At 31.7% G+C, this 16621-nt stretch overlaps 2 protein-coding genes and 1 non-coding gene across 3 annotated transcripts; 1 reads left to right on the top strand and 2 right to left on the bottom strand.

Annotated features, from left to right (window-relative positions):
* The first annotated feature begins 1333 nt into the window (after positions 1 to 1333).
* On the top strand, positions 1334 to 5134 carry LOC123883572 (serine/threonine-protein kinase SAPK3-like). The gene is made up of 9 exons (XM_045932417.1): positions 1334 to 1608; positions 2267 to 2341; positions 3115 to 3216; positions 3333 to 3386; positions 3459 to 3551; positions 3672 to 3764; positions 4092 to 4196; positions 4287 to 4385; positions 4582 to 5134. Exons 1-9 carry the CDS (start codon positions 1486 to 1488, stop codon positions 4843 to 4845), a joined length of 1008 nt encoding a protein of 335 aa, XP_045788373.1. The 5' UTR covers positions 1334 to 1485; the 3' UTR covers positions 4846 to 5134.
* Positions 5135 to 5930: 796 nt separating this feature from the next.
* On the bottom strand, positions 5931 to 6002 carry TRNAW-CCA. Its single transcript has one exon. It is a non-coding gene; the product is annotated as a tRNA-Trp (tRNA).
* A 1125-nt stretch (positions 6003 to 7127) lies between these two features.
* On the bottom strand, positions 7128 to 15514 carry LOC123883571 (potassium transporter 5-like). Its single transcript, XM_045932416.1, has 9 exons — positions 15218 to 15514; positions 14079 to 14301; positions 10922 to 11170; positions 10798 to 10839; positions 10375 to 10635; positions 10238 to 10290; positions 9108 to 9222; positions 8758 to 9012; positions 7128 to 8407 (listed from the first exon to the last, which is right to left on the bottom strand). The coding sequence occupies exons 1-9, from the start codon at positions 15389 to 15391 to the stop codon at positions 7320 to 7322; spliced, it is 2460 nt and encodes an 819-aa protein (XP_045788372.1). The 5' UTR covers positions 15392 to 15514; the 3' UTR covers positions 7128 to 7319.
* Between the last annotated feature and the right edge of the window lie 1107 nt (positions 15515 to 16621).

The raw sequence follows: 16621 nt of genomic DNA, 5'->3' as shown, positions 1-16621 counted from the left end.
ATACATCCGCTAAACCCATAGCAGGAACACGTACTACTATAGACTTGATTCTCGTATTTAATTTCTGAAAATTGTTTTACAAAATCTATTTTTTCACAAATATCTTTGCGCGTCTAAAATATCAAAAAGATCATGGCCGAATAAAGCTGTATTTGTATTTGAAGTCTGAGTGTTCTCTACAATATACTACGTGCTCCCTAAAATTATCCAAATACGCTTTACGGCAAATAGGGAAAACTTAATCAATAGAAGCAAAAAATAAAATAAAATCATGAGACGATATTTTAAGGATACTACAATACTTCATTGATAACATATGCTATCAATTTGTATATCAAGGAAAAAATCCTAAGCATGTGCTACTTGTAAACATCCAAAATTTGTTTTCTCTTTTGTGGTTATGTCAAACTTAACTTTCATATCCTCAACAATTTTACCAAACAGAATATGCGCCAAAACATGTTGAGCTTTAAAGGAGGACATTGTCCTTCCTAGTAAATCCGCTTAAGTCAAAACCAGAAATCCTGTCATGAAGATCATCCAAAACAGTGTCAAAATCAGATTTCATATCACATATCCCATTATGAACTACACCAAAAATTAAGTCCTAAAAACCACAAAAGCGTATAAGGTGACATCTATTGCAGAGTTTCCACTAAATCAAACTTAATCAACCAACCTTAAGCGTATAAGGTCTCCAAAGAAATGACCACCACTAACCACAATATTTTCAATTAATAAAAAAAAATATGAAAAAAAAGGAGAAATGAGTAATGTCAAAGTGAAAAAGTGAAAAATATAATTAATAAATAAAAGATACATAATTTTTTTTATATAAAATTAAAAAGTGAAAATAAAATACTAACAAACAACAAACATGTATAAAACAGATTCCAAATCTCCCACCTTCTTTTGTTTGGTCGACAGCCACTCTTTTTGCTGTCAAAAGACAAAAAAGAAAAGAAAAAATGAGGCTGTTATTTTACTTTAGCCTCCTTCATAACAGCAGACACAAATAAAGAAATGAAATTGAAACTGTATAGTGTTTCATTCATACACGTAATAATCTCCAAAGTCCAATCCAATTATTACCTCATTTCCTTCCTATAAACAGTATACACTATTACATCATTCAATTTTGTTCTATTATAATGTTCATGAAAGCAACTTATGCTTCTAATTAAAATAAACATTCCACACTTAACTTTGTAACACATTAAAAATCTTGAGGTAAGCCTTCAGTTCTAATGGGTCCCTTTTACATTTTTCTTTGAACTTTTCTTTAGTTTGTCTGTTTCATATTAAATTTCATTACATTATCATTACAAAAATAAATGAAATTATATTATATTATATCTGCCACCTTGTATTTTATATTTTTTTTAAAGACATATTCTTTTGTATAGTGTCCTTTGTTTCTGTCTTTTTTATATCTCATTTGGTCTTTCTTTGTTGTTTTAGAGAGTTTTGGTGAAGAGGGTTGACATGGAAGAAAGATATGAGCCATTAAAGGAACTTGGTTCTGGAAATTTTGGTGTTGCTAGGTTGGCTAAAGACAAAAAAACTGGTGAACTTGTTGCTCTCAAATACATAGAGAGGGGCAAAAAGGTAAAAATTTCGTTTTTTTAAGATTTATTCACTGCCCATGAATTTTAATTTCAGTAATGCTGTTGTTTGTTAACTGATTTTTCTTGAGTAATATTGTTACCTTATTTTGCATATTTGTGATGCTGAAATGATGTTTTATGGTATGAAAATTTATTTAGAAATTAATGATTTTTTTTCTTTCAATTTTTTAATTTACTATAATTATTAGATATTGATTGTTAAGATTAAAGTAGCTTTCATAATCACACTCAGCAACACTATGGAAAAGTGTAGTGTATTAACAAAGCTTAATTATTAGCTTAAACTCTAACCAAGTAATTGGGCTCAACGCTTCACCAAAAAGGACAGATTTTGGGAGAACTCAGGTTCGATTCCTGGGTGGAACAATTTCTTGGCCAGACTTTACTTACCTCGCGGCCGAACTCTGGACTACTAGGGCCCCTTTCCCTGAGGAACCAGAGGGTTATAAACCAAAAAGTGTAGTGTATTAACAAAGCCTAATTATTAGCTTAAACTCTACATTAGGAAAAGTGTAGTGTATTAACAAAGCCTAATTATTAGCTTAAACTCTACATTAGGGATATTTCATTTCAAATTTTTTTGTTAAAATTCTTTGTGATATGTGTTTCTTCTAAGTGAGTTGTGACTGTTATACCAGATTGATGAGAATGTGCAAAGGGAGATAATTAATCACAGATCATTAAGGCATCCTAATATTGTCAGGTTCAAAGAGGTAACACTTTTTCTTTATTTCTTAAATTGTTTCTTCATTAGGTTTGAAGGGGTATTTTGTATGTAGTATTTGATTAATCTGCATTAGTTTATAATTAAATGATTGAAATTTGTCTTAAAAGAGATTTGACTTGTTCATAATTCAACGCGACCGACTCATAATTCATTATTTTGTATGTAGTATTTGGTTAATCTGCATTAGTTCATTATATTGAAATGTTAAAATGATCTTACAATAACCATGAGTGTTCTAGCTACTAGCATCTTTCATAAGTTGAAATTAACTTTTGCACCAATTCTTTTCTAGAAGTTCTCTCATTTGGCTTCTTTATATAACACCTAATCAGAATTTGATCATAATTGGCAATAAATTGAATGGTGTATGCGTCATTACTAAAAGAAAGAAGGTCATAATCATTCGCATCGAGACAATTGCTGTTGATAATACACTAAAATGTTTATGCTACATACTGTCATATTACTAGACCGTGCACGCCGATATCATATTTTGAAAGATGATGAATAAGTATAACTCATTGCATTTAATATTATGATTCGTTAAGCCACTAGGTTTGGTCTAGTGGTGAGGGGTTTGAGTAGTATGTTATAGGTTCTGGGTTCGATTCCCAGCTCATTGTAAACCAAAAAAAAAAAAATATTATGATTCGTTGAACTTTCCTTTCGTATTCAATCAGTGAAGCAAGATTCCAATTCGTACTATTTAGACCTTTCTGAAGTTATAAAAAAATTATGAATGAGATATTTGTTCCGCAGGTCTTGCTGACCCCTTCTCATTTAGCCATTGTCTTGGAGTATGCTGCCGGTGGTGAACTCTTCGAGAGAATATGCACTGCTGGTCGATTTAGTGAAGACGAGGTTATAAAATTAATGTGGTTGAATTCAACTGTCGTTTTTCATTTTAAATATTCGTATACATGAATAAGTTTTTCACATCGAAATTTCCTAAGTTAATGATGTTCCTAATGTTACAGGCAAGGTATTTCTTCCAACAGCTACTATCTGGCGTTAGCTACTGTCATTCAATGGTATGCAAGGACTCAGAATTTGTTGTGTTCTTCATATAAAACTCGTATCTTATATCATGCTTTGTGATGTAGGAAATTTGTCATAGAGATCTGAAATTGGAAAACACTCTCTTGGACGGAAATCCATCCCCTCGGCTTAAAATTTGCGACTTTGGTTACTCCAAGGTTATTAGTATTTCACATACATGATCCTTTTCAGAGATATATCATGTTATGATACTCCTATCTTATATTATATTCAAGGTTATTAGTATTTGATGATTTTCACATTTAATTCAATTGCAGTCTGGAATACTGCACTCTCAACCGAAGTCAACAGTTGGAACTCCTGCTTACATTGCTCCCGAGGTTCTATCACGAAAGGAGTACGATGGAAAGGTACCTGAGATTTTCTTTGTCATTTCTGTAAGGGCTTTAAAAAACATGTTTCAAGCCACACTGTACCGATGTTAACAGCCATGGTTTAACAATTGACATATAGTAATAGTAATGACTCGAGTCGATTAAGTGTATGTTTGGTATCACGATGAGTATGCCAGAATCACAGTGATCCAATGTGATTTTGCAGAAGCTATAGATTGTAGCTTTTGGAAAATCACGGTGGATCACCCTGTGATTCTGACATGCCCACCGTGATACCAAACATAGGCTAAACAGTTCATCGCTTGGTCCAAAATTGTCGATTCAATACGTGTTTTTGTATAGATTGCAGATGTTTGGTCCTGTGGTGTGACTCTATATGTAATGCTAGTTGGTGCATATCCATTTGAAGAACCAGAAGATCCTAGAAATTTCAGAAAGACTATTGGGGTGAGCTATTATTTAACTTCAACATTAAAATACTATTATGATTAATCTCTGATAGCAGGAAATTTAAACTCAGATTATATCTGTTTGTAGAGAATAATAGGTGTTCAATACTCCATACCCGACTATGTACGCATTTCTGCAGATTGTAGGAATCTTCTATCACGCATCTTTGTTGCCGATCCTGCCAAGGTATGTATCATTAAATGAGTTTAAAAATCATACAAACAGTTAGAACTACAAATGTTCACAGTAATGGCCTAAGAAACGGAAATTATGTAAGCGCCTCTAACACCACCGATATAAATCAAGAAAATAAAGAACTTAGATATTGTATAATGAGATTATGTTCATTTTTCATACTAATTACATTTTATCATTGTTAAAGAGGATCACCATCCCAGAGATAAAACAGAACCCTTGGTTTTTGAAGAATATGCCGAAAGAGATAATTGAAGCTGAAAGAAAAGGTTATGTGGAAACAAAGGACCAACCAAGTCAAAGTGTAGAAGAAATCATGAGGATCATACAAGAGGCGAGGATACCGGGACAAGGATCCAAACCTGGCGAGGATGGTCAAGCTGACACCGGTTCAATGAACATTGAAGACGACGAGGAAATTGATGTCAGTGGTGAATATGAAAATGTGTGATTAATTGAGAGGTTTCATTGGTGGATGGATGCTACATTGTTTATAAGACATCATGGTCTGCACTATTATCAACATTACATTCATGTTCTAATGATACACATTATACACCTAGGTTTGAAATAGAGTTTTGTGTTTATTTGAGTGTGAATAACATTTGATAAAAAAAGGCTTGAATTGGTTTTTATTCTGTAAATCCCAAACTAAGGGGGAAATGGTTTGATACACAGTTTATGAGCAGTTCAAAAACTTTGGTTTAATGAAAAAAGGTACATTTGCTACCTTCACTTAACTTTATGGTTGCTCTTCGCCCCCTAAGTTGATCAGAATCCCTCCTATATCCCCCCATCTATCGGTGAGCTATCTCCCGTCAGTCCAAATCTTATCGGGAGATATGTTTTTTTTTTTTTTTTTGAAAGAGCAAAGAAAATGATTATATATATAAACGGGAATTGAGGAGCACAAAGGAAATAGTACAAGACGTACTTTACCCACATCAGGGGATAAGTACATAGAAATACTCAAACCAAAAACAAAGGCTGGCCAAAATACAACTCCATCCAAAAAAAAATGCAATCTAAAGGATTAACATATCACTCATAATATAGGCAATGCGAGTTTGTTTTCTTCACCAACATTCATTTCCAAGAAATACACTCTTAATTCTTTCCAAAACCTCCCCAAGATCCTTATTGGGAGATATATCTATCTTCCGGTAGTAGTTTTTCTACTGTGAGCAATCCAGAGGGGCGAAGATAAATCATCTAATTTTGCAAACATAAAGGATTAAAAAGAAAATCATGATGTGTAAAAATATAAAGTGTGTTAAAATATGTGTTAGTCCAGTCCTATACTTATACCACCATGAAATCATTTATATGGAAATTAATGCATGAGATCATGATGTAAAAAAAATATTAATCAATAAATTTCCTTATCAAAATGGTGTGAAATTTAAAACTAAGGTAAATGTAGCAGACAAAACAGAAAAAATGGTTTCTGAAATTGGAAAAATCACATTGATATAAGATCTGATTTGGTCCTTTTGTGAATATTCTATAAAAAAAAGCTAAAAAGGTGGGAAAAATTGAACCTGACGTGAATCGAACACGCAACCTTCTGATCTGGAGTCAGACGCGCTACCATTGCGCCACAGATCCTTTGATGTTAATATTGAGAAACAATCATATAAGAAGCTAATTACATATATTTGTTCAGTGTTCCTCTCCACACAATATCAACACTGTGTAACATTGAAAAGAAAACATATTTTCCAATCCAATAACTGCGAGTAATTGAATAATTGAATTAAGGTTCAACCGAATTCTTCATAGTTGAAGAAAGTTAGTTGAATACAAAACAACTGAATACGAGACAAGCGAGAATTTCCTAGGTTCATAGAAGTTCACAAAGGTCGTGAAAGTGTTAGAATCAGTCAAAGATGCGTGGAACTTGACAACTTCATGTTTATAGTGTCACTAACTGAAATGGATAGTTACACTAAGAAAGTACAATTACCCAATGTACTCTAGTAGATGAAACTACAAACACACTAACAACATGCACTACATAAGCAATATATATTGGTGAACACTATGTTATACATATTATGTGGATATGTATCGGTACACGGTTTGAGTGGATATTGTGATTGATTCACAAATAATATTTTACATATTATTAACTACTTCAGTGGGAACATATTTTACATTCAACTCTTGCTGCTCCAATATTAGGGAGGCAAGTGTGCTCAAGAATGTTGGCTCAATCAATTTATGCAAATTTTAGCCATTTTGTTTTGGGTAAAATTCAGTTTTGTTAACTGACTAATTGCTTCTGTTAAACCAGTTAGTTAGTTTACTTTAACTATAAGTAGTTTGAGGCTCATTGATACCCATGTAAATAATAGATTAAGATAAAGAGAGTAGAAAAGAAGGCCATGGGCTCCAATGATGCCAATAATGACAATAGCAAAAGGAGGTTAGTAATGCAAGAGTTACAAAGAATATAAATATTAGGGGGTCAAAGACATAACCTCTGGGTTATGGCCCACAATAATAGTTCTCATTGTGCATCGATTAGAGTAAGTCTTGGGTGGTCACAAAGATTTAGTCACCTGATTTGGTCACACACACATGTGTGATAAAAGATAGAAAAATAATTAAATGATATGTATTTTTATGTGAGTGTGATTAAATGAAGTGACCAAATATTTATGATCATATAAGTATTTTTTCGCATCAATCATATATATAATAAGATAATATCAATTTGCACACAACATATAATTCACAATCTGCTTTTTTATTTATGTTAGAGCAATGCTTTTCACTTCTCCATGATTCAAAACTTACATGACTTGGTGGACAATTTACAAACTTAAAATAAAATTACACACAAATACACATTTATCAATATAATACACAACCTCAATTGTAGTCAACATAGATAGATACATAAGAAGTCTCAAACATATGTTACAATTCATATGTCATTCCAACCTTAAGAAGTCTCCTGTGTGGAATAGCTATGGATTGTTCTGCCTGCCTAAAATTCTTCCTCAAGAAACTATAAGCATAGTTGACAACAATCTTATTCAAAATAGAAGAATTTGGATGAGCTACTACTTCTGCTTCACCTATCATATAAACCACACCTCTTTCCATTGCTTTATCAATAAACTTAATTTCCTCTTCAGGTCCTTGGAAGATAGGTGCATAGAAATTTGATGATTTTGTCGCACTTCCAGGTAATGATCGTATCGAATCTGATGATACATGAGACACACCAAGACTTGGGATGATTCTACTTGATGAATTATTAGACCTTGGTTTCAATTCTTTAGCTGAATCATCTTCCCTTTGATCACTCTCATTAGTGGAAGTAGGTGCCACTAATTGTTCACTTGTAGTTACATTATTAGTATTAGTACCATCATTAACCTCAAGCATGAAATTCTCTTGTTGAATGAATCCTTTGAGATTTTGCATTAATTGTGACTCAAACTCTAAAGGATCCCCAAGTACATCACTGTAACCATGCCTCACAACACATCGAAATATTCTATACTCCCTCGGTTCAACTTGTCGAAACAAAAACCTTTCTTCCAATGCAACTCTACTAACAGGAATTGTCTTGATGGAAACAAATACAACAACCGAATGAATAGATGGTACACTAGCTATAAAATGTGGAAATATCGGCGGAATTCCTTGTACAAGCTCAGAATACAAAAGTCCAATTCCAGGCACTCTATGAACATCAGTGTTGTTGGCTAATCCCTTCAAATACTCGGTCGAAACTTTGTTTTTGAGTTCAAACATGTATCTTTCTTTGTGCACATAATGCCAAATTCCCATAACCATTGTCAAGACAGTAGCTAGTACAATTGGAAAATATCCTCCTGCTGTAAACTTGGTTATTTGAGATGATAAATAAAGAAACTCTGTGCTACCAAATACCAAAAAGAAAATGATGACCATCCATAAACTCTTCTTCCATATAACAAGCATTATAAGTGAAACTAGTGTTGTTGTTATCATCATATCACCAATAACAGCAATCCCTGCAATAAACATTTTCCATTGTTCACATGTTACTTTAAATTAAAATACTTATAAGAAATACGTGTTTGATCTGCTAAAAAATAAGGGACAGGACAAGTTCAATTGCACTGTGTTTGATTTTAAAATTGTTCTTGTGACTAGACAAATTGGGGGGCAAGGGACTCAACAGAAACTAAAATTCTTGTCCCTCACTAAGCCAAATGACAACTTTTTGTTCATCATACATCGTACAACAGAAAAAGTTGGTCAATACCTTAAAAATTTGACATGGACTATTCTGTCCGGTACTAACATTTTGCAAATCAAACGAATCATATAGAAATTACGGATTTATAAACTTGATTCTTACCATATGCATGACTGATATTTTCTGTGGTCTTGAAGGCAACACAGACTATAATACATCCAATCATGAACATGTAGTTGATCTCTGGAATATACACTTGACCTTGATGCTTAGTTGAAGTATGCACAACCCTAACTCTAGGGAAACAACCTAGACTTAAGGCCTGTGATATGATGGAAAAGGCTCCTGAAATCATAGCTTGACTAGCAATAATGGCAGCACCAATAGCCACAACAAATGTTGGCCAATACAAAGGGTCTGCAAGTTATTCACATCAATAGTTAGTAAAAGTGAAATTGATCAAATAAATATCCTTTGTGTTTATGATTTCACTTTAAAATTAATCAGCTTACCAGGTATACTATCATAGAAAGTATTTCCCACTTTGTCAGGAAACTTTCTTAGATATGCTGCTTGTCCAATATATGCTGTCAAGATTGCAGGGAATGTAACAAAAGAAAAGCTAATCTGCATACATATGATATATGTATATTAGAAATTGGAAAAATGTTGAAAATTAGAGATTGTCTAGCTATCACTTTTCTTAGAATTTTGAGTTATACATTACTCTTACTCAACCTTACGAAACTCGTTTGTAATGTGAGAATTTTGGGTTAGGCCTAACTCTAACTCGATCTTACTACACTGACTTGTAATGTGAGAATTTTGATTAGGCCTAACTCAATCTTACTACACTGGCTTCTAAGGTGAGAATTTTGGGTTAGACCTAACTCAACTTTAAAAACTCACTTATAAATATATGTTTAGTTCATCTATCATCTAATGTGAAACTATTAACACACACCCCACACGCCTGAGACTTGATCCAGGTGGATATCTTGAGTGTGACCCAAGTGGCCCGATTTTAGAAGAGGTTCTTATATCATCGTAAATTTTTATATTTGGTCTTATTCAGCCTTATAAAACCAACTTATAAGATGACAATTGTCTCCACTTATAAATATATGTTCAGTCTTAGAAATGAGTATTGGGCCTAACTCATCCTTACAAAACCGGCTTGTAAGGTGAGGATTGTCTCTAGTATATAAACACTTAGTCAGGCCATCTCTCAACCGATGTGAGACTCTTAACACACCCCCTCACGCCCAGCACTATTGGGCTTGGTGCGTGGATATAAACGGTGGGTGGCCCGATAGCGGAAACCTGATAACAGGTGGCCCAGCGGATCGTGGAGAGGGCTCTGATACCATCTTAGAAATGAGTATTGGGCCTAACTCATCCTTACAAAACCGGCTTGTAAGGTGAGGATTGCCTCTAGTATATAAACACTTAGTCAGACCATCTCTCAACCGATGTGAGACTCTTAACATTCAGGTCATCTCTCATCAATCTCATGTGTAACTTTTTAACATTTTTGGAAACAAAATAATGCGATATCAACTTTTTAGTGCACATATGTATCTTAATCAAAGAGTATATCATATCATATTACAAGTATAAATGTATAATTTTAATTACTTACTTGAATGGCTCGTACACTGAAGTGACCCAAATCAGCAAACATAGCCTCAGATCCTAAGATTATATGTATCTTAATTAGAAAATTTAAAAACTATACACAACTTAATAAGATTAATTAATAGAGTATATGTTACTCACCTGTAATGCATAAAAAGACTCCACCTAGTGATAACCATCCTTCTTTACCATTTCGTTTGAAGTAATCAACTATATATTTTGGATTAAAAGCTCTTAATACTCCAATGTCATGTTTGAATAAATTGTAGAGACCAATTCCACCAATAAATGTAAACCATACTAAAATAATTGGAGCAAATAAAGTTCCCACTTTATCAGTACCAAATCGTTGCATGCTAAATAGGACGACCAAAATTGCAACAGTAATGCCCACAACAGCATCTACAAAAAAAGAGAATAAACATTCTCATGCATTGAAAATCACATTTTAAAAAATTGTAACTCTTAAATTTATTTATTTTACTATTATTTCATTAATTAAAATAGAGACGATACAAAATCGATAATGATAATAATATATAAATATAACATTAAATGAATTACCTTGACCTAGTGATGTACTGATTCCGCTCACCGCAGAAAGGACTGTATTAAACATTACGATTGTATCAAATAATGTAACAAAAAAAAAAGTCTCAAAATTGTTAAGCTATAAATTATAACCAACCTGAAATTGATGGAGTGAGGATCCCATCTCCAATGACCATGGCAGTTCCCATTATAGCTAGAAGTAAAAGTAGAATTCTTGCAAAATGACTATTCTCAATTTTATGCTTTAGTTTATAAGCTCTTTTCTGCTGGCTAGATGGTATTTCAAGCTTGTAATTAGAAAGTTCCATGTCCTCTGGCTGTTGATTGGGAGCCAAACTCACCTTTAAATATCTACATATCAATGAGTATAGTGCAAATGCTCCACCTATATATCCATTGAATTTTTTTTGAAAAAGTCAGCACTTTATCTCTTTTTACATATCCTTTTTAAAATATTTTATAGAATTTAATTTTGATATATTGTGGCCAACAAATCAATCATAACTTTAATTTTAAAGAATTTATGATTAAAGTCAAATATAATATGTTTACAATTTGATTAACAGTGTGTAGAAATATTCATAATTTTTTATAATAAAAATATTCATCAGGTGAATATAAATTGATTTCTATTTTATTTCATTAAATAAATTTCATGTAGAATTAGTTAAAGTCAACATGACATATTAATAATTATAGTAGACATGATACAATTGTTGAGATAGTTACGTAAACATGACAAATTCAGATATCAAAAATGCATTTAATTTTATGAAAATGCTAAACACTGTTATCGGTGCACTATGTAAGCATATTAAAATTTATCTTACTAATATTAGTTTTATGTTTTATTTCTTTTTCTGTATGCTTAACAAGTTTTTGAAAATGACCCTTAATTTTAATTCTTTTTACAAAATGTTGTTTGATATTATAATTTAGGAAAATGTTATTCCAACACAATTTTCAAACAAAAATATAACAAATATACGCTTTTTCTTTTTTTAATATTATTTGCATGCATCGATTTCCATGAATATGAGTGGTAAAAAAGTGTGTCAATTTTATGTCCCCAAATTTTGTGTTTAGATAATACTCCTCTATAATTTATAGCTATAGAATAAAGAAAATTTCTCATCCCACCTACCCACTTTCTCACCACACCCCTGGAAATTCCATTTTTGCCCTTGGTCAAAAAATTCGGAACGCGTTTTCCGAATTTTTTTTGCCTTCAAAAACAACTTCGGAATGTGTTTTCCGAATTTTTTCCAAATTTGAACTAAAAAAATTCGGAAAACACGTTCCGATTTTTTTGACCAAGGGTAAAAATAGAATTTCCAGGGGTGTGGTGAGAAAGTGGGTAGTGGGATGAAAAATTTTCTAGAATAAAAATACAGTTTCAATTTTCAAAAGATAAAAAAAGGCTTTAACCCGTTAGTCCAATTATTAGGATAGTATCACCTTGGGAAGGTTTATCGATCATGATGTTATTAGTACTTGTTTATTTTAATGTAAGGTGCATTAATCTTTTTTTTGGTCAGTAAGGTGCATTAATAATCTAACTCGATGACAACGTAACCACGATAAACTAATTGCGTAAATAATAATTAAATCAAGATTGGATCTCGCTGAACTTAAGGACAAATTTGATGCTATAAGCCATGACCCATGACAAATGAAATAGTAATACATACCGCTTCACAACAAAAACATTACTTTTAAGCTCAATTTTTTTTAAAATTCTTAAATTCTTGAATTTAGTTTTTTTTATACAAAATTCTTGAATGTAGTTTTCAATAGTAACATTTTTGTTTTTATAGAACAAGTTCTCATACGGGATAATTTCGAAATTTTATAATAAAAAATTAATGAGTTCAATTACTTTTCTTACAAGGTGTGAAATACTCCTTTTAATACATTTTAATGAAAAATCTAAATATGTGCGTTTAATCTGCTAAAAAAACAGAGGACTGGACTGGACAACTTTTGTTATACCCTGTTTGATTTGAAACTGGACAAATTAGGTAGTAAGGGACATGACAAAAACAAGAATTTTTGTCCCCCACTGAACCACGGTACAACTTTTTGTCCATAATATAACTATAAAAAATATGCAAATACCCATTTTATTTTTGAATATAAAAATATTATCGCTCTATATCTCTCCGGTACAGTTTAGTGAAATACTTTTATAACAACAAAAAATAGTGGCGATCATCTAATTTATTTATTATTTTGTTTTTTACCATCGGTATCCGATTTACCGGGTCGCCAAATCTGATTTGAGGGTCAATTCTAGCAAGTTGTCCCTGTCCTCTTCGATTGTAGTTGTAATGGATCAAATCGTAGTCCTCCCTAGCAAGTCCAACATCAATCACTACTGAACCAACTAACTGTTAATTGATTATTTTATTTTATTTTGTTTTGATGAGTATTTTCAAAATATTAAATTTTTATAATTTTTACTAATAAACGATATTAGTTATCAAAATTTTTATAATTTTTGCTAATAAACGATATTAGCAACGGAGGTAATATATATATATGTGTATGGGATATTCATATAGAATATTAATTCCTCTTTCGTTTATGGATGTGTTTTAACTGAAGAGACTCCATTAGTATGACTTATTTATTATCAAAAAAAGGTTATAAAAAAAGAAATACGGCTTATTTAGAGACAACAATTTTTTCTTTATATATATATATATATATATATATATATAAATGAAGATTATATATTGTGACATATAGGTATAGCATCTATCTATTTTATCTAAAGGAGGGGACATAGGTATTAGGTATTTTATAATATAACAAAAATATCATAATTTCTTTTGACATACAAATGGTTGTTGGCTAGTTGCTACTTTTATGTTAGGTGTACAAATGGACAAATGGTTATTCATTAAAATATACATGAGTTTTGGTGTGAATTTTTTTATAATACCAACAATATCTTTGATGTTTTTTTAGTACTAACAAATTTTTTTTATTAACAAACTCACCATAACATAAGACATTTTTTTTAGCAGCAAAAATCTTTTATTAACAAACTGACCATAACATAAGGTATATATTTTTTTTTGACATAAGTTAGACACAGGTAGACGCGGAACGCGCCTGTCTAGCCCCTAATATATAAAAAATATATAAATAAATATAAAATTTCAATAAAACGTGAGACAATCAAGAAAATAGTTTTCTATTTTTATTACAAAAAAGTCAAGAAAAGAGTTAGATTAGATACGTACTATGTAATTTGATTGAGTCAAAAAAATAATGATGTTACGTACCATTGCCATTGTCATTAGCCCATAAGACAATAAAAACGTATTTGAGCATGGGAATGAGCACAATGGTATAGATGATTAGAGATAATACTCCAAGAATGTCATCGTTGTTTTTAATTCCATCTGTAAAAGTACTAGCATACACATAAAGTGGTGATGTTCCAATATCACCATATACAATCCCTATGCTTTGAAATGCCAAACTCAATGTTACGCTCCAACCCATCTGCACATTAAATGTTACTAACATTGTAAAACCTTTCTTACATTGATGGTGTATTAAAATAAATTTTGTATATCAACAATATATTGATCTAAGAACTCAAGAGCACTTAGATGAGATGACTCGGATCACTTTTAGCTTAACCAAGATCCTGGGTTCGATCCCTGACTTGGGCATGCAGAAGTGTTAAAACTCTTAGGGAGAGTTTGCCACCCATTTGGGTTCCACAAGGCTCGAAGGATTAGTCTCTGCAGTTGCGCGCAGAGGATACTCAGTTTACACAAAAAATTCTGTTGATCTAAGAAAAACTGAACTTGCAAGGTTTTAGATTAGAGTTTTTTTTTCTTCCGTAAATTAGATATCATATGCATGTAACTGTATAGACTAATCCTTTGAGTCTTGTGGAATTCAAATTGACGGCAAACTCTCTTTAAGAGTTTTAACATTGCATGTTCAAGTCAAAGATCAAACCTCAAACTTTGGCTAAGTTAGAAGAGATTCGCGTCATCTCATTTAAGCGTTTTTGGGTTGATTAGAGCTTTGTTGATGAAAAAATGTAGTTGACATGACAGACTCAATAAAAGTAGTCAGCCAGATTCTCCGACAAAAATTAGACATTACAAAAGCGGGAAATTCTAACTTGGGCACAAACCCAAGAAAAAATCATTTAGGCACACACTCACAAATATAATAAAATTAAAATAAAATTAATATTGTCTCATCATTTAGTCATTTATTCTTTAATTTTTTTTGCACATGTGTGTGTACCTAAAAGATTTTTTTTTGGGTTTGTGCCCAAGTAAGAATTCTTCTACAAAAGTTAGTGGATATTTCCCATCATTTTATAAAATAAAAAAAAACTTAAACTTTTAATAATAAATTACATAAATTAAAGGGAATATATGGATTATGTATAGACCTTGGAATGGTGGTTTGCATTCATAGAAACTCTTCCAGCTTCCAAGTTGAGAGAGTCTACACGACGTAGTTTTGCCCATGACACCTTTCTATCTTTCAGCTTCTTCTCTGAAATCTCCTTTGTTATCTCTGTCTCTTCCTCTATATTCACTTCATCTGTTTCACCTCCAGTCATCTTAATTAATTAATCACTTTTTCTTTTTATGACTTATATGGCTTTAAGTGCTGGAGGTGTTGAACTTTGTACTTGAGCATTGCTATTTATAAGCACAAAATTTGGTAGATCTCGATGTCCTACAAGTATAATATTATTTACCATGAATTTTTTTATGTAACAAAGTCATGAATTATTTTACAAGTAAACAATTTAATTTTAATTAAAATTATTCCAATCACCAATAATTGTACTATTTTAATTCTAATCCCGCCAACCCACTCAAAGTCCAAAGTTGACTATATAAAGTTTCTCTGTCAGTTAAATTTTATATATTATCAATTATTATCAATTATGTCAATTATGGGATGATCTAATTTAAAGTGTAATACTAAATTTCATATTGGCTCAATTATTTTTGGTTTTCTTCGTCACTACTGTAGAATTTAGTTGCACGTTGGCTAGATGACCATATACCATTGACATAAGGGCATGGGAAAGAGACATTGAAGTAGGAAAAAGTTGAAAAACAACACATAGATTCTAGATATTTACTTTTGTCACCCTATTGGATATTTAAGTAGTGGACGTTATTAAAAATGAGAAATTTTGAGGAAAAACACCCTCCAAGATTTTTACCTGTTCTATACTTAAGTAGCGGATTATTTTTCTACTTAAGTAGCGGACGTTATAAAAATGTAAAATTTGAGAGAAAAAAAAAAACACCCCCTAACATGAAATTTTTTCATTTTTATACATCCACTACTTAAGTAGCAGATTTTTGAAGGGAAAAAACACTCTACATGAAAATTCAAGATTTTTACCAGTTCTCTACTTAAGTAGCGGATTAGTTCTCTACTTAAGTAGAAGACGTTATAAAAATATGAAATTTGAGGAAAAAAAAAACACTCACTAACATGAAAATTTCTCATTTTTATATATACGCTACTTAAGTAGCAGATTTTTGAGGAAAAAAAACACCCTCATACCATGAAATTTTCAAGTTTTTAAACGTAAAATCAGCTACTTAAGTAGCGAATGATGATATTTTGGTAATTTTGTAGGACGCGCCCTAGAATCAGTAAGATGACAAAAGTAAATCTGAAGGCTCTAGGTTATGGGCTTGGACCCAACTAGTGATAAAGTCCAATGTGTGATAGGCTTTGAAGAAGAACATGCGATATAAGATGATTTTAATAAGGTATATTCCTTTTGTAAAAAAAAGGGTATATTCCTACTTTTTTTTAATAA

The sequence above is a fragment of the Trifolium pratense genome, linkage group LG5, assembly GCF_020283565.1.
Source record: "Trifolium pratense cultivar HEN17-A07 linkage group LG5, ARS_RC_1.1, whole genome shotgun sequence".
NCBI lineage: Eukaryota > Viridiplantae > Streptophyta > Magnoliopsida > Fabales > Fabaceae > Trifolium > Trifolium pratense.
This window is presented reverse-complemented; position numbering and strand designations above follow the sequence as displayed.